Below are 23,774 nucleotides of genomic sequence, written 5' to 3'. Positions count from 1 at the left end.
CGCCTCGGTGGCGGCTGACTCAAGGCTCACAGAAGCCCAGGAGCTGAGGCCACTCCACTCCGACCCTGGTGACTGCCTTAAAGCACTTTCTGCTTTGCACCTGCAGTGGGCTGCCGGCCGGGGGTCTAGCGTGCACGGTCCTGCCTCTCCGCGGCAGATTCCTTTTATCCCTGTTTTACTGAATTGTGATCGTTAGTGGGTCCTGAGCTCTGCCACACACTTTCTGGGCCTCCATGCCATCGTGATTGAAGCCCGCCTTCCTTTCACATGCACGGTGCGTTTCACTGACCGTGTGTGCTGGACGCCCCTCGCATGCCTGCAGTAACCCCTCAGTCACCACGTAGAACCCGTAGGATGCACTGCTGATTTTTCATTTGTTAACAACTGGAGGATTTCTGCATGAATCGATCAGGAATATTGGTCTGTAGTGGGATTTGTGTTGGTTTGGGGACCACCAACCAACTGTGCTCAGGGCTGACTCCTGGCTCTGTGCTCAGGCCTCACTCCTGGAGGGCGTGGCAGGCCATCTGTGGTACCAGGGATCAAGCCCAAGGCAAGGCCAGCACCATTTCTGCTGTACCACCTCTCTGGCCCCACAAAGAGGTTCTCTTATTTTTATACCCTTGTAAGCTGATCTCGTAAATGTATTTGCAAGTATTTCTTGGATTTTTCCTGAAGTCTCAGGAGAATAAATTTAAGTTTTTCCTTAAGGAATTGGCAAGTTTTACTGGTAAGCGCCCATGGTCCGTGACTCCTGGCTCTGTGCTCAGGCATCACTCCTGGCTCAGGGCACCATATGGGATACCAGGATCGAACCCAAGTCAGCCCTGTGTAAAGCCAGTGCCCTCCCTGCTGTGCTATGTCACCCGGATGTGCCTGTTTGAGATGGACTCAGCAAAGAGCCAGGACCTCTGGCTCTGGGTCCTGAGAGAGTAAGTCAGGTTTCTAGCCACAGCCAGGACGAGCCAGGGTGGGGGCAGGGCCGGGGACTCAGCCCCTCTGACTCTGGGCTTCGAAGTCAGAGGAGGTTCTGGTGATGTGTGCCTGAAGCCCACAGGAGGTGGCAAACCAATGTCACCTCAGTCGCATTTTAAACAAATGCAAATAAAAAGCAACACAGAAGAACTTCTGATTGTTTCTATTTATAGGGCTATTATGATGCATATTGTCGGGCACAAAGGTGCTATTATTACCTGAACTTAGTCAAACCTCTGAACTTGTCAGCAAAAACAACAGCCTTTACTGAAGACAGCTGATTAATAACAAATGCTTCCCAGAAAGCAGATTGTTAAAATGCTGCAATTCTTACAGAAGCTAACTTTTTCCGTCGGATGTAGTGAAAACTTTTCCAGGATAATCATCGTATCCAAAGGGTCAGAGACATCCTGGCATTGTAGGAGACTGCCTTGAGCGGCACGAGAGCCTGCGGGCACAGAGGGCAGCCAGGAGCCGGAGCCCGGCGCCTGCAAGAGCCGTCCCTCCCGAGGGCAGCTCTGACTCCCTGTGGGTCCATCTGCTGGAGCTTAGGGCTGAGTGACCGAGGGCGCCCCGGCCTGCCGCACTCTCCCAGGCTGGGGACCCATCTCCGTGCTCGTCTCCAGGACTCAGCTCAGCGGCTCCTGCCTTTATTTTACTTATTTTATTCTTGTTTTTGGGTGGAAGGAGGACGGTTAGGTTGCGCCCGGCTGTGCTCAGGATCACTCCTGGCAGGGCTCAGGGACTCAGTGCCGGGACCACCCTGGGGTCGGCCACGAGCAAGGCCAGTGCTGACTGCGCTCTCCCTCGGGCCCACAGCTCCCGCCGCTGGCCTGCTGCCTCTGATTCTGACAGTGTGTGATCCGCTGTGGCCCGACAACACTCACGGCAGAAACGTGAGCCTGTTTACTACCAGGCTCCCGGCTAAGGGCAGAGCATATTAAAATCGATGTTCTGTTTGCTCACACACAAGCAGTTTGGCAGAGATCATAGAAGTGATTTATTCTGAAGGTCAGCCTTGTGCTATTCGTATCCAGCAAGTCATGAAGCAGACATCAGAAAAGGGCTTTTGTTTGATTGTGACATAGAGTAACAAGGGCAGGAGATGGACACACTCACACAAACACACTCTCACACACACTCACACACACGTACACCCACACATGCACACTCTCAAGTATACTCACACACACGTACACCCACACATGCACACTCTCAAGTATACTCACACACATATGCCCTCACACACGTGCACACAGTACACATAGCCACACTCACACACATATACCCTCACACAATGCACTCACGTGCACACACTCTTATACACACATACACACTCACTCACACTCATACATCCATGTTCACATACTCAGTCCCACAAGCACACACCCATACGTACACTCACACACACCCAAACTCACATACACTTACATATACACACACACTCACACCCACACTCCCACATTTACACACTCAGTTCCACACACAGACACACTCAGGCACACACCCCCTCCTGCCGCCGTGCGCCAGCTCCTCTGAGAGAGAGCACAGCCCACGCCCCCCACGCCCCACCTTCCCACCGCCAGGGCCCGCAGACCGGCCTCTCTGAGAACGGGGGTCTTGGCAGGGCACATCTGGCAGAGCCCCGGGGGGCGCGGGCCGATTCTGGGTTCTGCTGTCTGGGCTCGGCCCCTGGATGGCCCCAGCTCTGAGAGCACAGACAGTGCAGAGAGCGCGGGAGGAAACACGGGCCCTGGGGAGACGGTTCCCGCTCGGCCGCCCACAAGGCCTCGCCAGCCGACAGCTATTCCGCAAACCCTGGTGCCACGTCCAGGCAGAAAGCAGACACGATGGGCCCGGTTCCTTCCTGTCCTGCCAGCACGCCAGGAGGCTCTCGAGAGTCTGCTGGAGCTGGTCCGAAAGGACCCCGGGGCCGGAGAAGAGGCGCTCGGCCAGGCGACCTCAGGCCGTGAGGACGGGAAGAGCCACAGAAAAAAGAGTCTGAGTTCCGAGTTCCCAACGAGGTCCTAAGGGCAGTTACTGGCCAGCTCACCGGGCACCAGGCCGGGGGGAGGGAACGCTGGAGAATTTGCTCTGCGCTTTGGAAATGTGCTCAGACAGTGCCAGCTGGGGGCAGACGGGGGAGCCCCACTGTCCGGAACGCTCACCGCTAGTGGAAGAAGGTGGACACAGAGCCCCCGGCCCGGCACTGGCCAGCGGCGTGTCCAGAAGGCAGGCAGCAGAAACAGGTCCCGGGGGAGGCACAGGGCCCCTGTGAGGGCCGGTTCCTCGCACCAGGAGGGAGGGTGGCCTCAGTCCGACCTGCAGAGCCCAGGACAAACAGGGCAGGGCAGGGAAGAGGGGAGGGAGCGAGGGACAGGAGCCCCACAGGCCCTGGTGAGGTCAACAAGCGGCTGGGAGAGGCAGGCGGGATGGGGGGCGGGGGGCAGTTAGGGAAGTGTAGCTGCAGTGACAAGCTCCACTCCGGGCATGCCCGCTGCTGTCTGGGGGCTCCAACAGGTACCACAGAACACCCTGCCCCCCCACGGCTCCTTCCCTCCAGAGCCCCACCGTGGCCAGGCCCAGTTCTGTCCCGGGGTCTCCGGCTTGCCTGGGTGGGCCAGTCTGTCTGTCTCGCCCGCTACCCCTTCTCCTGCCTCACGCCACTGAGGCCGAACACAAGGAGGACATCATTCAGGCCTCGGCCCTTGGGGGAGACCATTCAGGCTGAGCCTTCGTCCCAGGCCAGGGCCAACCCCAGTCCGGTCCCCACAGAGGGTCCAGGCACCCACGGGGGCGACTCCCAAATGCCAGGCCAGGAGTCCCCCGAGCACTGCCTCGTCAAAACGAGCCACAGACGGTGAACGAAACTGCCGTGTGCAGCAGGATTCGTCTTTGTCGGGCTCTGTCCCACCTAAATCTCCTCCAGCCCTGCTGGTGATAGGGACGGCTCCCTCCTCCTGTGCCCACACTCACAAGTGCTCATCCTGAGCCCCTCCCTCCTCCCTCCCTCCCTCCCTCCCTCCCTCCCTCCCTCCCTACCTACCTACCTCCCTCCCTCCCTCCCTCCGTCCCTCCCTCCCAGCCCTGCTGGTCGGTCTCCCTGGCTCTGTTCTCCCAAATAAACAACTCGGCTTGTCGAGCGCTACAGCACTTCAGCTAGAGCTTTGGGTGGGTTGCCACAGAGCATAGAGACACCAGGGGCACCCCGGGGGGAGGCCGTGCCCCCTCACCCGGGCGCTCTCTGGGCGCCGCTCCGTCCCCCACAGACCCTTCGCTGAAGTGTCCAGGGTTTCCCGGTTAGTCTGAGTGTCCACAGCCAGTGCCGCTCAGAGTTTGCGAATGTTACGGTCTCGGGACATGAGATTATGAAATAAATAATTCATTAGCTTTCCTAGTTGGCTACAACAGCGATTAATTTTCACAGATTGAAGTTGGGCAAACAACTGGATTTAGTCATAAGAATTTGGCAACTCCTGCTTCCCGTTTTACGACACCACAAGCCTGTTTTATGGTATAATAAAATCTGCACATTACGGCATTTTCTTTTATGGTTTCCATTCCTTCTGATTCTGGCCTGTTGCTCCACCTCCTGGTGATGTGTGACACCGTGAGGGGCAGCGGGGTCCCACAGACTGTGGGGTCTGTGAGCCACATCACTGTCATGCGCTGGGTGACACTCTCAGCCTCCCTCAGAACTCGGGCCCCTGTCACTCGGAACCTCCTCCCTCAGACACCTGTCCCCTGTCCCTGGGGTGCATCTGAACCTCCTCCCTCAGACCCTCTGGCCCCTGTCACTGGGTGCATAAAAACCTCCTCCTTCAGACCCTCTGGCCCCTGTCACTGTGTGCATCAAAACCTTCTCCCTCAGACCCTCTGGCCCCTGTCCCTGGGTGCATCGGAACCTCCTCCCTCAGGCCCTCTGGCCCCTTTCCCTAGGCGCATCTGAACCTCCTCCCTCAGACCCTCTGGCCCTGTCACTGGGTGCATCAGAACCTCCTCTCCTTCCCATGTCAGGCCTTCAGGTGCCTCCAAATTCAGGGTGTCTGAGGCTGTGCAGAGACCGTAGCCCTGGGGAGCTGGAGCAGGAGGAGGTTGGACACTAAGACTCGTCTGGGAGAAAGAGACGGAGAAGAGAGAACAAGGTATGTGTGGGGGCTTCCCTTTCACTCTGCCCCGGAGGAAGAAGAGGTGAGGGGAAGGGCCTAGAGGGAGGCCGGGGGAGGGGAGGTGCCTTCCCCCCACTCCCGGAGGTAAGAGCCCTCGGAGACCTGCCCCACAGCCTCTGTCAGGGACCTAGTGTGGCCGAGAGGCCCAGGCCGGGGGTCTGTCCCCGCAGCCTCTGAAGAACGGTCCCCATGGCTGTGCCCACCTGCTTCCAGACAGGCTGTCTCGTGTCCCCAGGCAGCTGCAGCCTTGGTGCCTCTGTCTGCAAAAGGGGGTTCGAAGAACACACACATCTTCCTCACGAAGTGTGACATCAGCGGGAGCAGCACGGCCTTGCCTGGTCTCCAGCCCCTGTCCCCGGGCCTGTAGCCACACCCCAGCCAGAGACGGGCGGGGGCCGAGGGGCCCTGAGGGGGACAGGGGCGAGGGGCCCTGAAGGGGACGGGGGTGAGGGGCCCTGAGGGGGGCAGGGGGCGAGGGGCCCTGAAGGGGACGGGGGTGAGGGGCCCTGAGGGGGGCAGGGGGTGAGGGGCCCTGAAGGGGACGGGGGTGAGGGGCCCTGAGGGGGGCAGGGGGCGAGGGGCCCTGAAGAGGACGGGGGTGAGGGGGACTTTGTCACAGACACACGGAAGAAACCCACGGGGGTTCAGGTGCCATGGGGGTCCTCAGACGTGAGCCCATGGGTGAGGGGAGGCACTGTCCAGGAGGTGACTCAGTGTGGGCAGCACAGCGAGGCCAGACTGGGACCCCGTCGCTGGCCTCACGGTGTCATGAGAAGTCTGGGGGCGCCCGGGAGAGAAGCCTGAGGAGGCTCTGGGGGCGCTGGCTGTGCTCCAGGACTCGGCTCTCTGCATGGAGACAGCCCTGAGGTGGGTGCTGAGTCCCGGTGATGCTTTATTGGCAGGAAGACCCTCCCCTGCCACACACAGGAGCAGGCACTTTCCCTGCCCTTCTGCCCATGAAGGAGACTGGGATTTGCTACAGCTTGAAGCCAGTTTCCCTTCCTGGTGCCCAGACCTCAGCCCAAGGACACCGACGTCCACGCCGGGAGGGGCCAGCGGCCAGGGCCAGCAGCCAGCAGGGCAGGGTGCAAGGCCCGGGACAGCGTCACGGAGACCCGGCTCTCCGCAGCCTCCGCTGGAGGAGGCGGGAAGGTTCTGAGGCGCCCACCAAGGCCTTGTTGGCAAGGGGCAGCAGCCACCGTACCAGAAGGAGGGAGTCGGGCGTCCAGGGTGGACTCGGTGTGGCCCGTGCCGGGGCCGCTGGCCAGTGCCGCCTGAGTTCTTCCCCTGTCCACCCAGATCACGTCACTTCCACCCGGGGCGGAGAGCAGTCAGGGGCCCGGTGACGTGTACCCGAGGCTCGGAGAACTCTGCAGCGGGCCAGAACCAGGACTGGCCTGGCTGCTCCGAGAGAGGAGACTCCGCACGCAGCCCGATGCCTGCTCTGTGCGCGCGCAGGGCCGCTCTCTGCCCTGAGGAACGCAGCAGTGACGCTTCCTGGGCAGCCTGTGTGTCAGAGGCTGCCCGTGCTCTGTTCCGCCTCTGACGGGTGGGCTGTTCCTGTGAAACGGCCTCGGCTTCCTCAGCTCTGTGTGGAAACCAGCGCCCTCAGCGGTCCTGGCGACCAGCCTCCTGGGGCTGGCAGTCTCAGCCTTCGTTTCCATAGTTACCACCCGCAAGAGCCTTGCCCCGAGTGTGTGAGAGCAGCAGTGAGGGGAGCGGCAGCCCCTGCTTACCCCACAGCCACGCTGCACCAACGTCTACGCCCGCCCCCCACGCACACCCACCTCTGGAGTCTCCCATTACTGACAGGTTAAAAAACGGTGATTTCCCACGGAGGGACCTTTGAACCAGACCCCACACCATAGAGGGGTGCCTTGGACTTGGCATAGAAGGGTCCCAAGAATCAGTCACCGAGTCAGCCTCTGAGCCTGTCAGAGCTCGTCTCACTCACAGCCACTGGGCAGGAGATGCTGAGAGGGACCCACCGCAGACCCCGGATCTCCCAGCGCCCAGAGGCTGCTCCCTGCAAGAGGCGCCCAGTGGAGCACGGCCATGTGCAGATCATGGAGCTGCCCCCTCTTCGGGGGGCCGTACCCGCTTACTTTCCACAGACCCATGTGCTGATAAGATCTGGGCTCTATGCAAACGTCACAAACGTGCACACATGAGCCTTCCCTGGGAGGGGTCCTCAGCTCCACAAGGTGTGTTTGTGGCACCCTGGAGCAGCTCGCCTTCCCGGTTTCTCTCCTGAAGCTCTGGAAAGCTTCTCTTTGTGAAACAAGGCTAACGGTTTCCAGCGTCTGCACCTGCGTTTCACTCCCAGAACCCCGCTGTGCTGACAGGCAGCTCTGCACATCCACCTGCCTTAGACCTCCCGGGTCTCTAGGCCCTGAGCACTTCCAGAGAGAGCCCCGACTGTCACAGAACACGGACTGATAGACAGAACACCTACCGACTGTCACAGAACTCTGTCAGAACACCCACTGCTAGTGAGAACACTGACTCGGAGAGAACACCAACTGTCAGGCAGAACACCGACTGTCATCAGAACAGTAGCTGCTGAGGAAACTCTGCCAGTCACACAGAACACCCGCTGTCAGACCATCCACAGAGAAAACACCAGATGTCACACAGAAGACAGACTGTCAGAGAGGAGACACCGTCTGTCTGACAGAACACTGTCAGAGGAAATACAGCTGTCAGAATGCCAACTGTCAGGCAGACACTGTCAGACACCAACTGTCAGAGGAAACGCCGGCTGTCACACACACTGGGGCCCGCAGTGATCGGCAAAGACAGAACTGAGCCTGAAGCTGGTGCAAAACATGCCCCATGGCACCAGAGCCGGAATCTTGGCTGCCAGCTGTCGGCCAGGGTCCACTCCCCAGAGGAGAGGAGAGCAGAGGTGGCACGTGGGCACTGCTGAGCTGGCTGTCTCGGGCCTCGGGCCTGTCCCGTGGGCAGTACTGGGCCACTGGAACACAACATGAATGGTCTTGAGAAACCAAGCATGTCCGCATTTTGGCTTTTATTGCTTGTCTTTTTACTTTTTGAGGCAAAAAGGGGATTCTTGGTCCCTCAAAACCACTCTGGGCACTAAGGGCCTTTGGTGCGTTCACTGGGTAGTGTGAAGGTCCTGGCTGGGGTGTTTCAACTCAAGCGGACAGTGTAAGGGGAACGAGGTGTGGGGAGCCAGGACTAAGCACCTGGAGACTGTCTGTGGGACAGCTGTGTGTCCACTCAATGTGGGCCTTCCTGTGAGCCCAAGCTGTGATACCCCCACACCTGCTAACGGCGTGGTGGGCGCACGTTGAAGGAGACACTTGGAACACGGTTCCAAGGGCACTGCCACTCCTGGGGCCCGGAGCCGGGAGGCCACAGAAACGGGCGTCAGGGCTCTGCTCAGGCGTCTGCCTGCAGCTCTGGCTCATACTGGGGTACCCCGCCCAGACACGGCCCCAAGTCCCCAACTCCCGCGCCCGCCCATCACTGGAGTCTTGGGGCTCTGCAGGTTCCTGTCGACAGCCCCCACCTCTGGGGGCCCCGCAGGAGAAGGGGGCAGTGCCCACATCAGCGGGCGCCCCTCTCACTGGGAGCTGCAGGAACAGGCGCTGCTGAGCCCTGAGAGGAGACCAGGGCCAGGGCCTGAACACGCACCCCCACCGCCACCCAAGCGCCCAGCTGAGTGTCCGGGCTCGGCTGCTGGTCACCGGTTCCCCTGCTGCCTTGCTGCCCTCCAGCCCGGCCCCCAGACTCTCCACCCGAGTGGCACAGGGCACCTGAGCCACGGGATGGAGCAGAGAGGAGGAGCTGTGAGCTCTGGGGCTGGGCGTGGCCCCTGCCTGACCGCTGAGGTCTGGGCCTCGCCTGCCGCCCGGCCCGCCTTTCCGCAGGTGTGTCCATGGCGCCAGTGACCGGTCACTTCACCCCTGGACGGAACCGGCCCCTTGGGCCCACTGACGGGGCTCCTGGCGCTGCGGGTGGGGTGGTCGTGAATACCACGACCCTGCGTCCCGCGTCCCCGCCAAGCCACGACGGGGGTGGGGGGCGTGAACTCTGGGCTCCCCGCAGGCGCCCGCGGACGGGGTCCAAAGTGGACACGCCCTCTCCCCCCTCTCGGCGCTGACCCCGCGCGCTCTCGGGTCCGCGTGACCGGGCGTGGGGCAGAGCGTGCGGCTGGGGCCGTTCCGGGCGGTCCCCCGTGGGCGTCTCCCGGCTCCGCGCGGCGGGGGTCGCGGGCTCCCGAGCGCGGGTGGCTGCGCGCCGCGTCCCCGCCTGCCGCGCCGGCTCCGCCCCGCGCGCGCCCCGCTCGGGCGCCCAGTCGGGGCTCGCGGGCGGGGCGCCCAGCATGTCCGCGCCGGCCCCGCCGCTGCTCTGGCTGGCCGGCGCGCTGGCGCTGGCGGCGGGCGCGGGCAGCCTCTTCTCGCTGGCCGCGCTGCTGGGCACGCCGCCGCGGACGGCGCTGTCGCTGCTCGTGGCCGCCTGGGCCGCCGACGACCTGCTGGGCGCGCTGGCCGCGGGCGCCGTCCTGCTCCGGCCGCGCGCGCCGCCGCCCCTGTGCGCCGCCTGGGCCGCGCTCTACCTGGGCCAGGGCCTGTCCAGCTGCCTGCAGGCCACGCTGCTGGCCTGCTACACGCGCTGCGCGCTGCGCCGGGCGGCCCGGGGCGCGGCGGGCCCGGGGCGCGCGGGGGCGCTGGCCGGCGCGCTGGCCCTGGGCGCCGCGGGGCTGGGGCTGGCTGCGCTGCCCCTGTGCGGCTGGGGCGCCTTCGTGCGCTCGGCCTGGGGCTGCCGGCCCGGCTCGCGCCCCTTCGCGCTGCTGCTCGGCGCCGTCTACGCTGCGGGCCTCGCGGGGCTGGCCGGGCTGGCCGTGCCGCTCGCGCCGCGCCTGCTGTGCGCCCCCGAGCCGCGGGGCCCGGGCCGCGCGCGCCAGCACGCCGAGAGCACCGCGCAGGGCCGCTTCTCGCTGGCGCTGGCGCTCGGCAAGGCGGCGCTCTGGCTGCCCATGATGGTAACGGGGGCGCGGGGCCGGGGCCGGGGACCGGGACTCACGCCGCGGCCACCCTCTCCGGTACCGCAAGCGGCAGACGGAGGGATGGAGAGAGAGAGAGAGTGAAGGGTCCGGGGGACCGGGCGCTCGGAGAGGGTCGCCCGAGCAGCCGCCACCCCATCCTGTACCGAGAGCGGCAGAGGGAGGATGGAGAGAGAGTGAAGGGTAGGGGGGACCGGGTGCTCAGAGTGAGTCGCACACACCGCAGCCACCCTGTCCTGTACCGAGAGCGGCAGAGGGGGGATGGAGAGAGAGAGTGAAGGGTCTGAAGACCGGGCGCTGGGAGAGGGTCCCCGTGCCGCGACCACCCTCTCCTGTACCGCGCGAGAGAGTGAAGAGTCGGGAGACCTGGTTGCTCGCAGAGGGTCGCACACGCGGTTGCCACCCTGTCCTGTACCGAGAGCGGCAGAGAGGGAGGGTCGGAGAGAGAGTGAAGGGTGTGGGAGACTGGGCACTTGGAGAGGGTCCCCCGAACTGCAGCCACCCTGTCCTGTACAGAAAGAGAGAGAGTGAGAGAGAGAGAGAGACAGAGACAGAGACAGAGACAGAGGGAGGGAGGGGGAGAGAGAGAAGAGTTGGGAGACTGGTCGCCCAAGCTGAGGCCACCCTGTTCTGTACCGAGAGTGGCAGAGGGGAGATGGAGAGAGAGAAGTAGCGAAGGGGAGGAGGGAGCAAGGTGGGGGGGAATGGGAGGGTGGAGAGGGAAGGTCCAACAGGGAGGGACACGGGGCTTGAGAGGGCAGAGTAGAGGTGACAGGCAGCTGGCCCCCAGCCCAGGCGTGATTGCCCAGCTGGGACACACAGGGGCAGTGGGCAGGGTGTGGGGGCCGAGAGTCCCCTCCTCACTGTGGGCACCAGTGGCCCCGGCCAGAGTCTGCGTGTGTGTGCGCGCGCGCACGAGTGTGTATATGTGCATGTGTGTGTGCGCGTGTGTGTGTATGCAGTGCCAGCAGGGCTGATGCGGTGTCCTTTGCAGGTCCACTTGCTGGCCCAGCACGTGGTGGACTTCCAGAGCCTCCCCCTGGAGACACTCAGCTTCCTGCTGACCCTGCTGGCGGCCACGCTGACGCCCGCCTTCGTCCTGTCCAGACACTGGGGCCACCTGCCCTGCGGCTGCGCCGTGGACTGTGAGCAGAGCCGCGGGGGGAGAGGCGGTGAGTCTGGCTGCCCACGGGTGTCAGAGCAGGGGCGGGAGGCCGGAACAGGGGAGCGTGCCGGGGGCAGGGGACAGGGGAGGCGGCAGCTCCCGCAGCCCATGGAGAAGCCTGGACAGGCCTCCGCTGTGCCCGCGGCACTTCTCCCAGGCAGGGGCAGCTCTCAGAGGACGCGGAGAGGCCGACACTGGCTGGCAGACACACACAGGGTCTCGGTGCCTCCCGTCCCCCACACAGTGCTCCCGAGAGAACACAGTGCCAGCCTGTGCGCCCGCTGCAGGGGTGAGGCCCCAGGAGGGGAGCTGAGGGACTGTTTAGGTCATAGCCTCAGTTTCCCCGGTGTGGACTGGACAGGACCTGGCTGGACCAATCTAAGAGGGCATCAGCACCCACACCGCGGGCCCAACCAGAAGGGGCCAGGGCAGTTCTTTCATTGTTCTCACTGTTTGGCTGCTGGTGACCCCGGCAGGGACACTCTTCCTGGGCAGCTGTCGTCTCCCAGCCTGTGGCAGCAGTGAGATGGGAGGATGACTAGCCTCAGCTCTCTCCAGGGCGTTGGGCTACGGCATTCTGCTCTTCAGCAGATGCACGCGCGTGTCTCGCACCAAGGCTGTGTGTGCACGGTCGCAGCTGTGTGCTGGCCGGTCGGTCAGCATCTGTCTGTGAAAGCCCCCTGGTTCACACAGCAAGCTCTGGGCTGCTGGCATGGGGCCACATCTGCAAGTGCTCAGGGCCACTTCTGGCCGGGTGCTCAGGGCCCCTGCAGTGCTGGGCTGGGCGTGCAGTCTGGGTTCCAGCCCTCGGGAACCCCCCACCAGCAAAAAGTTTTAAGGCAGTTCACCAATGTTTCGCAGTGGTCTGAAACCAGGAGCTGGTCGCTCGGCTGTCTGAGGCGGTTTGAGAGCTGTCCTTTCTGTCCAGCTGGCACCACTGAGCCCAGGCTCCTGCCCGTCCATCTCTGGCCACGCCACCGGCTGCTCACCTGCTCAGCAAACACCTCTGGGCAGTGGTGGCCCAGAGGGCCCCACAGCCCCCGGGGCAGGTGAGATGGTACCAGACGGCACAGAGCTGCACTGGGTTAGAGAAAAGGGTTCTATTATCCTCACATTGCTTTGAGCCCATCTTAATTATGCACCAGTGCATCGAACCCTGTGTAGCTGCGGGTCTTTGGCAACTCCACCGGAAGGTTCAAGGGCTTAGGTCTCTCTCTGCACGTCGCTGACCCTGATCTGATCCCTGACACCCCATCACCCTCAAGCAGATCCGGGGAGCCTTGCGAGCCCTGGCCGGTGTGGCCAAAGTGCCGCCTGGCCCCCAGGAAAGCATCAGTTGGCATCATACCAGGGACAAAGCCTGCGAGTGAAGGCCTGGCGTGTGCCCACCTCGGGCTGAGCATCGGGTACCTGCCCCCGAGCCCAGAGTCGGTGTGTGACCCCAAACCGGACTAACAATGATAACAATAAATCCAGCAGGCAATGGAGCAGCACCCCTCCAAAGCCCTGGGCGGGGGAGGGTCCCAGAGCACCTCCAGGAATGATCCCTGAGCACGAGCCAGGAGAAGCCCTGGGCACTGGGCACGGCCTCCTAAAGCAAACAAAGAATGCTTATTTAATGACATCCACACACAGAAACTCAGTTTCCATTCTCTTCTGCCTTGTTACCTACTAAGGCTCAATATCTGCTAGTGTGTCTGATCCAGCAAGTTAAGCCAGACTAAAATAGCATCATGTTTCACCTGACGAAACCCTAAAAGGTTTTGTGCATTCCTTCTAAGCTCAAATTGTAATTAAGACTTATAGTGATGTTGTCAAGTGCTTCAGTTCACAAAAATATAAACCTGTTCACTCTTGTAATTCACTCCAAAATTCTTTTTTTCTTTTTTGGGTCACACCCGGTGATGCTCAGGGATACTCCTGGCTCATGCACTCAGGAATTACTCCTGGTGGTGCTTGGGGGACCACATGGGATGCTGGGAATCGAACCTGGGTCAGCCGAGTGCAAGGCAAGCGTCCTACCCATTTTGCTATTGCTCCAGCCCCAAGTCACTCCAAATTTCTATGTATCATAAATGTACATGTTATAGTTAAATGTTTAAAAAATGCATTTCAGTATTGTCTAATGTTAAGGCCTGCAACTATAAATTTTTAAACATCAGGAATGGCATGTATCAAAGTGTTTAAAGCAATATTGTGAGCTGCTACTGCTATCAGATGAATTCACCATATAATACTAAGGACTACTTAATAATTCCTAGCAAAATTCAAGTAAAAATATAAATAAAATATATTTTGCCCTGGAAAAATATGAAGATATTTGATAGATTAAAAAAATAAGAAACTGAAACAACATATCTAATTTTTTTCTAATTTATGATTAAGTTTTTCTTCATTTATTTTCTACTTTTCTTTGAAGGGGCCCCTGGCAGAGTTCAGGGGCCCGTGGGTCGGGATGACAGTTCAGTGCAAGGACCTGAGGTCTGAGCTGTCTGGACCCTGTGGTGCTGGGGACACCAGGCCCAGCCCAGCAGTGTTTGCAGGCTCCAGGAACGCCCAGGGATGCTCAGGGATCACGCCACGGCCCCTGCGCCAGCTCCTGGCTCTCATCAAGCTACCAGGAAGGTGAAAGGCTCCCTGGGAGTGGTTGGGCCTCAGGGGCTTCGAAGGGTGTGACCAATGATATCCAACAGAAGGGCAGCAAGAAAGGTGAGGTCCAGGGGGCAATGATGTCTTTGCAGGACCGGGAGGTGAGTAAGAGCCTGTTGGCATTCTTAGCCAGTGGGGGAACGCACTGGCTGTTCTCACTGTGTACACCCGCCTGCTGAGTCTGCCGAGCTCCCGAGCCACCGAATCTTACTTGTATTTCCCATTCAGCCAGGAGGCGGGCTTTTGAGTTCAACCTCTCGTTCCAACGGAGTTACGGGATCTACAAGATCGCCCGCGAGGATTACTACGACGATGGCCAGAATTCCACGTCCTGCCACAATCTCATGAGCTACGAGGGTGAGGCGACGCGGGAGAGAGGGAGGGGCCCGCAGAGCTTCCAGGCCGTGCAGGTGGAGGTCAGCACCGCGCCCTCCCCGGACAGCTCCCCGAGGCCCACCGGCCGCCCCGCCAGCACCGTGGACAGCACCGAGAGCCCGGGCGAGGAGCGCGGCGAAGGGCCTGAGAGAAGGCTGTCTGGCGGGGAGAGCCGCAAGCTGGAGCTCTGGGACTGGGAGTGGAGCCGGAGTAAGTCGGAGAGGACGCCACGCCAGGTACGGTGACCACGAAGAGTCTGAGCGTGACAGGCAGAGCACCTCAGAGCAGGGTGCCCCTGCAAGGTGTCGCAGTGTTTGTTGTTCTTGTTTGTTTTGCTTTCTGGGTCACGCCCAGTGACGCTCAGGGGTGACTCCTGGCTCTGTGCTCTGGCGGTGCTGGGGGGACCAGATGGGACGCCGGGGATCGAACCCAGGCCGGCCGCTTGCAAGGCGAACGCCCTCCCCGCTGTGCTATCATTCTGGCTCGGGGTCGCAGTGTTTGAAAACGGGTGCGGGGGAGCTTGTCTTCCAAGTTAGACACGTTTGAAAATGACGGGGGAGTCAGTCTCGGAGAAAGGCAGGACAGCCAGGGCAGCACCAGAACTCTGTCCTTAGGCCACTGGAACTCTCTCACCCCGAGTCCCCGCAAGGCCCCAAGAGGCAAAATCTGTAGCTAAGAGTGTGAGTTTGTGTGAGAGGACGAGTGTGTGAGTATAGGGGAGAGTGCGTGATGGAGAGGGTTGTGTGTGTGAGAGTGAGACAGGCTGTGAGTGTACATGTGAGAGAGTACATGTGAGCATGCGTGTGTGGGTATGTATGTGAGTGCTGTGGGACTGAGAGGGTTTTGTATGTGTGAGTGTGTAGGTGTGTGTATGAGGGGGGCGTGAGGGGCGTGTGTGAGAGTGAGAGAGGGCGTGAGTACGTGTGTGTGTGAGAATATACGTGAGAGTGTATGGGTGAGAGAGGCTTGTGTGAGTGCGAAAGAATATATGTGAGAGTGTAAGTGTGTGTGAGAGAGGGTGTTAGCCTATGTGTGTGAGAATACATGTGAGAATGTATAGGCGTGTTGTGTGAGTGTGAGAGTGTGCACGTGTGCATGAGAGAAGGTAAGTGTATGAAAGTGAGAGGATGTGTGTGTCTATGTGTGCGTGGTGTATCTGTGAGAGTGAGTGAGAGGGGGTTTGTGTGTGTGAGTATGTGAGAGAGTGTATGTGTATATGTGTGAATGGTGTGTCTGTGAGAGTGTGTGAGAGAGTGTATGACAATTTGTGTGTCACCAATCCTTCCTAACTCTCCTGCTCTTCTCCCTACTCCCCCTTCATGCCGTCTCCGGAGGGTCGCAGCTATCTGCAACCTGTCACACATGAATGTGTCTCTGACACAACATGCTTTCTAGTGTTGCGTCTCCGTGATGGCGCCACTGTCTGTGGCTCTTGGGACTTGGCTGCTCCCCACCCCCATCCCATGTGACTTGAAACGATTCTGCTTTCTAAGGTATTTTGTCAAAACATGGGGAGTTGTCACCTCGAGTACCACAGCTGATCCTCCTCACTAAAATGTCTACGGTTCAGAGAGTGACCTGTTAAGGCCCAGAGATAAGTTTGCACAAAAGCATGTCGCCCTGAGAGATGGTGAGACATCACTTACCTGTACACATCTCTGAAACAAAGAGCCAAGCTCCTGGTGGAGTCCAGTCCTTTGGTCAGTCTGTCCCTCCCTCAGCTGCAGGGACCTGCTCCGTGAGCGCTGACATAGTCACAGCGGCAAGGAACGACTCTTGGCACCATGTGAGAAACGCCAGGAAACAGTGCTTGACAGGGCACTGTTGGGCCGGGAGGACTTGACACCCAGGCACTGAGCGAGACCAGAGAGGCTGTCGTCTGTCTGAGGCCACAGGCTGGTGCAGTGTCACAACCTTCCCCGTGCCTCTGGACAGAACTTTCCTGTAACAGGTTCCCTGCTCACCCTCCCACTGGGCTGCATTGGCTCAGAAACTCGCCATGTCAACCCTGTGCCCTTCAGTGCTGGCCACACTGTGAGGACCCCAGAAACTCACTCTTGCTCTCCTGGGCTGTATCTGCAGCTGCCCTCTGTCTCCGGGGCTGTTCCCTGCAGCTGCCCTCTGTCTCCGGGGCTGTTCCCCGCAGCTGCCCTCTGTCTCCGGGGCTGTGTATGCAGCTGCCCTCTGTCTCCAGGGCTGTTCCCTGCAGCTGCCCTCTGTCTCCAGGGCTGTTCCCTGCAGCTGCCCTCTGTCTCCGGGGCTGTGTATGCAGCTGCCCTCTGTCTCCGGGGCTGTGTATGCAGCTGCCCTCTGTCTCCGGGGCTGTGTATGCAGCTGCCCTCTGTCTCCAGGGCTGTTCCCCGCAGCTGCCCTCTGTCTCCGGGGCTGTTCCCCGCAGCTGCCCTCTGTCTCCGGGGCTGTTCCCCGCAGCTGCCCTCTGTCTCTGGGGCTGTTCCCTGCAGCTGCCCTCTGTCTCCTGACCTTACCCTGCTCCTCTCACTGTGCGGCTGTGAATGGCACGTGGGGGTGAGGGTGGTGCTGCTTGAATGGTGTGCGGCCTCTCCCTTGTGCTCAGAGTGTTGGGGTGGGGGCGGCTCGATGGGAAGGACAGGCGTGCATCCCGCTGTCCCCTTGACGTAAGTGTGGTAGGTGTGCGCAGTCTCGGGAACTGTGGCACTGAGGCAGCATGAGGGGTAGAGAAGCCAAGGTGGGGTCTGAGTGAGCACCCGACACTGCCAGCTGGGGTGGTTTGGTGTCCAACTTCCCAGCAAATCACTCCACTGGGTGCCCAGTTGGCAGTTAAGCTGTTCGTTGTTCAAATGCTTTCTAAGAAGAAAAATCTGTCAAGTCCGTGAGTCTCAAGATTTAACTGATGCTGGCGTGGCTGCTTCTCCCAGAAACCTTGACTTTGTAGAGCCAGAAGTCGTGTCTTCCGTGGCTAAAGTCCCCAGCCTCGGGTGCTAGCTTGGTGGCTCTGCTCTCGGCCTTCCCTCAGCGGCAGGCTCCCCAGACCAGCCACCTTCTCTCCTTTTCACAAACTCTGTTTGCTTGTTTGGACGGCTACCCCCGGCGGTGCTCAAGGCTGACCCCTAGTCCTGCTCCCTGGGATCACTCCTGGCGGGGCTCAGGGTGCCGCATGGTGTCAGGAATTGAACCTGGGGGTCGTAGCCCTGTGCTGTGTCTCTGGAAGCTGGACGAAGTGGGCAAGGCCCAGCCTGAGGCAGCAGGACGAGGTGGGTAGGGTTGTCAGCCTGTTCTCCTGCCGCTGCTCTGCAGACTGTCTCCCCAGCTTGAGCTCGAGAAGCCCCTCCAGTCTCTGTGCCCGAGCCGGTGTACCCTGCAGAGGCTGGGGGCTTCTCTCTGGGGGCTTCTCTCTCTGGCACCAACCCGTGTCGCTAGGGCAACCTTGGGAAGTGCCACGATTCCTCTCCCAGAAAGCCTCCTTCTGCAGGTGTCGAGTAAGATCTGGGGGTCAGTGTTTGCTCGCCTGTTTTTCAAAATTCATGTGGTGAGGCTATTTGCGAAGCATACATCACAGAGGACTTGTATTTTGAATATGGAACTTATGAATAAGTCAAGAAAATAAATTAAGACAGCCCAACAGGATACTAGCAAAATATGTTAACTCCATGTCACGTGAGGAAATTTCCAAGACAGAACAGTCATAGACATCCATAAAGTTGTGCCACCTCGTTAAGGCTCTAGAAAATCCCGATTAAAATAGCCGGAAAGATCACTGAGCACCCACGGGAAAAGCTAAAATTAAGCCGCTTGACACAGCCAGGAGCTCATGGCAGTGGGACGCCAAGACTCGTCCCACTGCTGGTGGGGAAACGGTTAAAACCACCTTCAAAAATATTTTGCCACCAGCTCCAAAGGTCAGCTGTGTGCCCGCAAACACGCGTGTTCCCCCGATTCACTTGGGTGTGCGTGCTGGCATTGCCCCGTCCAACCCTACTGGTCACAGCTCCTGCAGCCAGAGTGGTGACCGTCTTCCATGGGAAGTCTAGCTGCTGAGGGGCACTGCTGGCTCCAGGCTGAGCATCCAGACACAGCTGTGGAAACCCACAGAGACCGGCTGTGGTCATACGGGCACTTAGGAGCAAGGCACCATGGAGCAAGGCACCATGGATGTCTCTGAACAGCCGTGACCCACACATTCATCTCCCATGACCCCCAGCGGCAGCTTCATCAGGATGATCAGGGTCATGAAATCAGCAGAAACATGGTTTTAGGAATTCATGTCCTTCAGAGGAACAGAAACTCCACTCCCTGGGACCCTGATTTCCCCCTGAACAGAACATGATGGAATTTAGTGATCCACCACTGCAGGCAGGAAGGAGGCCTGTGGGCCAGAAGGGAGCGTCACGGGGAAGGCGTGGGCCGGCCGTGGGGGCTGTGAGCTGCCGAACAGGGCCAGGCCAGGAGGAGCTGGAAGCGACACTGCCCATGGCCGAGTGGGACTGGTCCCGGGGAAGAGTCAGCGTGAGAAGGACCCGGGGGGCCTGGGTGCTGAGATTCTGCCGGGGCCTGTCGGGGAGGGGCTCCCGCTTACAGGGTGGGAAGGCGGGGGCTGACGGGGCAGCTGAGGCCCTGCGGGATCCCATCCTCATTAGTGGGGTGGGTCTCAGTCCGATTAGTGGTAATGCCATTCTAACGGAGGCTGAGCTAATGCTGGCGAGTTCTGCTGGACCTCACTCTGCTTTGTGGTAGTGGACCCCACTCTGGTTCCTGGTGCCGGATCTCATCCCAGTCCTGGTTGGGGGTGAGGCTTCATGGCTCTAGTCCCCCTCCTCGGTGCGTTGTTGCCTTCATCAGCCTTCTTCACAGCAAACGCATTCACACGAGTGGCTCAGAGCCCTTCAACCTTGCAAAACCCAGAATCAAACAAAACAGTCCAGAACATTCCACTGGCGTTCCCCCTTTGCTCGCGGTGCTGGACCTGCCACAGCTTCCTGAGATGCTTGTTGGGGGGGCAGCCGCGTCGCCCACTCAGGAGCTGGCACCAGCCCCAGGCCCCCCTGCACAGTCCGAGCGTGGTTGCTGACGGCTGCGTGCCGAGTCTGCTCTCTTACATCTTGCTCTTGGTGTATTTTCTTCTTGGCTCGTTTTGTTTCTTAGTCTGTTCAGGGGCCTCCTAAGCCCACCGTGTTTAGCACTCGGCCAGCTGGGCTGGGGGTTCCCGGAGCCTAAGGATGCTCTTCAGGCCCCGTCATTCTGGGGATCAGGCCCAGTGGGTACAAGACAGCCCCCTCCTCCCCCGAAGTCTCCATTCTCCCAGCCTTCCTCTCCTCCGCTGAGCTGCTGCCTGGGGAGTCTGCTCTGAGGGGACTCAAAGCCCAGGTCAGAGGGGGCTTCTGAGCTGCTGGTTCCAGTCTGAGTCAGTGATGGGCCAGAGGCTGCCGTTCAAGTTCTCATCAAAGTGTCCACCAGAGACGCAGGCGGCAGGCACAGCCAGGCCTCTTGGTCAGCAACACTGACCCACAGTGACTAGGGTCCCCCTGTGCATCAGCCAATGACCATCCCCCAGCTGACAAATAGACAAAGGAGCACGGGCCACAAGCTGGTGGCTGGGCAGGTAATCAAAGGCCCTTTATTAAAGTCTCTCAGCACTAATTATAGAGACATCATGGGGGGTTGGGGGCAGCAACTCCCCATGGGTGTGGCTGAACATTGACATAAATAATGAGCAGATGCAAAGTCCCCCCTCAGGGGAAGTTCTTCTAGGAGATCCACCCAAGGGGGGAATCTCATCCAGAGGCACCGGCACTCTGCATTGATACCAGGAGTTGCAACCACGGGTATTGCTTTCTCCTTCTCTCAGCCAGTGCCCATCTAAACAATCATAGGAAATTTACTTCTTACTAATATTTCTAGTCATGTTGTATGAACACAGTAAAAGATATATTAAGCTTAAAAGTTGGCTCTTCCTGGGGCCTCTCTATATATCCCAGGCTACAGTCCTCAGGTCAGGCGAGTCTTTCCTAACCCCAGCAGGGTCCTTATTCAGTTATTTCTTTCTGGGTCATGACAGAGTTTGTCCATGATTGTGCTCGTAACTCATCGTACTTCTTATGGTGCTTAGCCTGTTCCTTCTCAAAGCCACGGTAGTTACAGCTTGTCTTCAATACATCCAAATCCCTCGGTGGGACCCTCCTTTTGGGGTGCTAGGAACTAAGGGCAACTGAGGCTTAAGACAAGTAAATATGATGGATGCTGGAGCGATATCACAGTGGGGAGGGTGTTTGACTTGCGTACAGCCCGGGTTCAATTCCTCTGTCCCTCTCAGAGAGCCCGGCAAGCTATCAAGAGTATCCTGCCCACATGATAGAGCCTGGCAAGCTCCCCGTGGGTATTCGATATGCCAAAAACAGTAACAAGTCTCACAATGGAGACGTTATTGGTGCCCGCTCGAGCAAATCGATGAACAACGGCACTACAATGCAGACAGTGCAGTGCAGTGCCCAAGAGTAAATATTACTTAGGGCCCATTTATTCCCATGTTACAAAGCATAGCATCAACTGTCTTCCTGTTTCTATACAAAAGGGACATTGCTCTAAACTATGCAAGGACAGAAAGGACAGAGAGAAGCAATATTTCACTTACAAATACAAAATCCATAGTCACCAGATTTGACCTAGTGCTGCGGGGCCTGGTTTGGAGATATTAGTGACTAGCTGATGGCAAAGAGCACAAAGCAGAGGGCCAGGGTAATCACGGAGGACTGCGGCTGCCTGATGGGATTGGTGTGCCGGGAGCACTGTGGTGGGAGTAACTCGGCCTAAGCTCCTGGGATGAGAAAGGATGACCTATGAGCGCCCTAAAGTACTTAGAGCTATGATCCGACACCTCTGCAGACTGCAGGCCCGTGTGCAGCTGCTGTGGGCGCGTGAGCGTGGCACAGCCAACAGCTACAGCAGGGCACCATGTCCCCGAGCGAGGTCGCAGCGTCGCAGCCTAACCTGGAGCATGACCCTGGGAGTCCCACCTGGGGACAGGCCTTGTGTCACTCAATACCCGGCAAATGGGTCCCGGCCTCTCAGTACACCCACAAACGGGATTCTAACTCAGTGATGCTTGTTAAACAGAGTTCGAGCCTCCCCGTGATGCCTGGAACATGGAATTCCCGCCTCTCGGCAAGCAGGGTCCCGTGGAAGCTGCACTGCAGCGTGGGGACTGCCTCTCGGACACCCCTGCTCCAGGAGCCGCCCGGCCGCCCCCTGGCCCTGCCATCCCTTCCCTAGCCCTCCCGAGCTCAGCCTCCCCAGCCCTCTCCCTGGCCTTCCATTCTGACTGCCGGAGGCTGAGGCCTGGGCCTGCAGCCTGCCTTGACTGGTGATTAGTAACTGATGCTATTACCCCCCACCGATTATACGGAGTGAAACTGAGGCACAGGGTAGCTGTCAGGGACCCCCAGATCTAAGGGGCGAGGTGGGCTGTAAGCAGGGGTGCAGCGTAAGCTGTGCCGTGCCGTGCCCCAGCCCAAACAGTCCCCGGTGAGTGCGTGCTATTCCTCCTCCCCGCCCCGAGCTTGAACGGGGCATACATGTTCCCACTACAGATGTGTCACCCGCAGTTCTCCACAGTGACACTTAGTGGGTGTAAATACACGCAGATCCAGAGTAAACACTTCACCGCCGTTTCTCTGGTTTCCTGACAGACGTTTGAGTTTGCTTCCATAAGTCGTCTCTAGATACATTCTGCTTTTTCAGACGTGTCTGATGTATGTTGGGAGGAACGGCTTAAACGAGGCGATGCTCACGCAAACACCACGTCGCTGGGACACTGACAGGGTGCAGAAATGTATGTCACCTTCACGGAGTAAATCAGGGGGAGAGAGGTAAACTTGGTCCCACTCATCTGTGGTTCACAGAAAACACACAAATGCCTGAACAAAATAAGACAAATTAACCCATGGGGCGAGCCCAGGGCCTTAGGTGCCTGCCTTGCCTTGACCGGCCCAGATCTTGCCCCCACACTGCAGCTCGTCCCCCCTGAGCACCGCCAGCAGACAGTGGCCCCTGAGTGCAGGGGCCCAAGGGAGCCCTGAGCACTGCTGGGTGTGGCCTCCAAACCAAACCAGTATCTTCAGAGCAGCAGACCAGCCAGGGATGGGAAAGCGGAGCAGAATGACGCACAGGCTGAGGAACCCAGCCGCACAGGGACTCAGGCGCTGCCGGGAGGAACCTCTTGTCTTCTTGGACTGAGGTCGGATGGCTGAGACCGAATGATGAAAGTCGGACACTGCAGACGTTGGTCGTGGGGGCCGTGGGCCCATGTCTGCGTGCTTCGTCACTCGTGAGGTTTGCTGCGAGACTGACTGCCAGGGCGGGGGTGCGTTAGGAGGAAGTGAAATGTGATTCACGGTGAAGTGTCAGTTAGAATCTGTCCAGCACGGAGAGGAATGTCCCGGCCCATTGGTCCCCTGGTGGACACTGTCTCGTTCCCAAGACTTGCCTGAGCTCAGCGGGGCAGAACCCCCAGAGATGCCGCTTTGAGGACGGGCGGCTCAGAGGGCTGCTTTGAGGATAGGATGAAGGGAAGACAGTTCCGCAAGGAGGGAACAAACTTCTACAAAGATGAATCATTTGGGAACTGCAAATGTTGTTCCCTGGTAGTGCTCGGGGGACCGTATAGGATGCCAGGGATAGAACCCGGGTCGGCGTGCGCCAGGCAACCACCCTCGCTGCTGTGCTGAGGCTCTCACCCCCTCCCTTCATTTCCTTCCCATCCTTTTAAAAAATTATTTTATTATTTTATAAATTTTTAATTGGATATCCGTAGATAGAGCATTACATAGCTGTTCGTGGTTGGGTTTCAGCCATACAGTGATCTAGCACCTATCCCCCCACCAGTGTAATTTCCCAGCACCAGTGTTCCCAGTTTCCCTCCCCACCCCACCAACACCCCCCAACCCCGGCCTGCCTCTATGGCAAGCACTTTCCTTCTTGTTCTCTCTCCTTTTGTGCATTATGGGTTTCAGTACAGGTGCTAGGAGGCCATGGTGCTTCTTCAGGGCATTCAGTATTTTTACCGGGAAGGCACAGCTGGAGCAGCTTTTTGTCTGGGTGGCAGCTTTGGGTGTGGATGTGACTGCCAAGGTTTCCAGAAGTACAGGGAGATGGGGGGAGGTAGCCCATCCCAGCCCCGAGAAAGCCTGGAGATTTCAGTCAAAAAACTCACACACCCGAATTTTCAGCAGGTTTATATCTTGGTGAGGACCGTCCTGAGGAGGTGGAGTCGGGCGGGGGCATGGCGGCCTTTATGCATCATGGGAGCAAGCGGCTGCCAGGAGCTCTGCTTGGGTGGGCTCCAGGTCGACCCCCGGCCCCCCCGCCTTCCCATCCACCCTGATCTGTTCAGCCTTGTGCGGGTCCGAGATTAACTGTGGCTTTTGATCTCTTTCGA

At 59.3% G+C, this 23,774-nt stretch overlaps 1 protein-coding gene across 1 annotated transcript in view; it reads left to right on the top strand.

Annotated features, from left to right (window-relative positions):
• Positions 1-9,457: 9,457 nt before the first annotated feature.
• The window catches only part of GPR149 (G protein-coupled receptor 149), a 31,027-nt gene continuing 16,710 nt past the window's right edge, over positions 9,458-23,774 (top strand). The window contains exons 1-3 of the mRNA XM_055128000.1: positions 9,458-10,155; positions 11,171-11,348; positions 14,219-14,601. Of these exons, the coding sequence (XP_054983975.1) occupies positions 9,496-10,155; positions 11,171-11,348; positions 14,219-14,601 (1,221 nt within the window). The 5' untranslated portion in view covers positions 9,458-9,495. The remainder of the gene's footprint in view (positions 10,156-11,170; positions 11,349-14,218; positions 14,602-23,774) is intronic.

Source organism: Sorex araneus, chromosome 2, assembly GCF_027595985.1.
Source record: "Sorex araneus isolate mSorAra2 chromosome 2, mSorAra2.pri, whole genome shotgun sequence".
In the NCBI taxonomy this organism is placed as follows: domain Eukaryota; kingdom Metazoa; phylum Chordata; class Mammalia; order Eulipotyphla; family Soricidae; genus Sorex; species Sorex araneus.
Note: the sequence above shows the minus strand (reverse complement) of the source record. Positions and strands in the feature narration are given on the sequence as shown.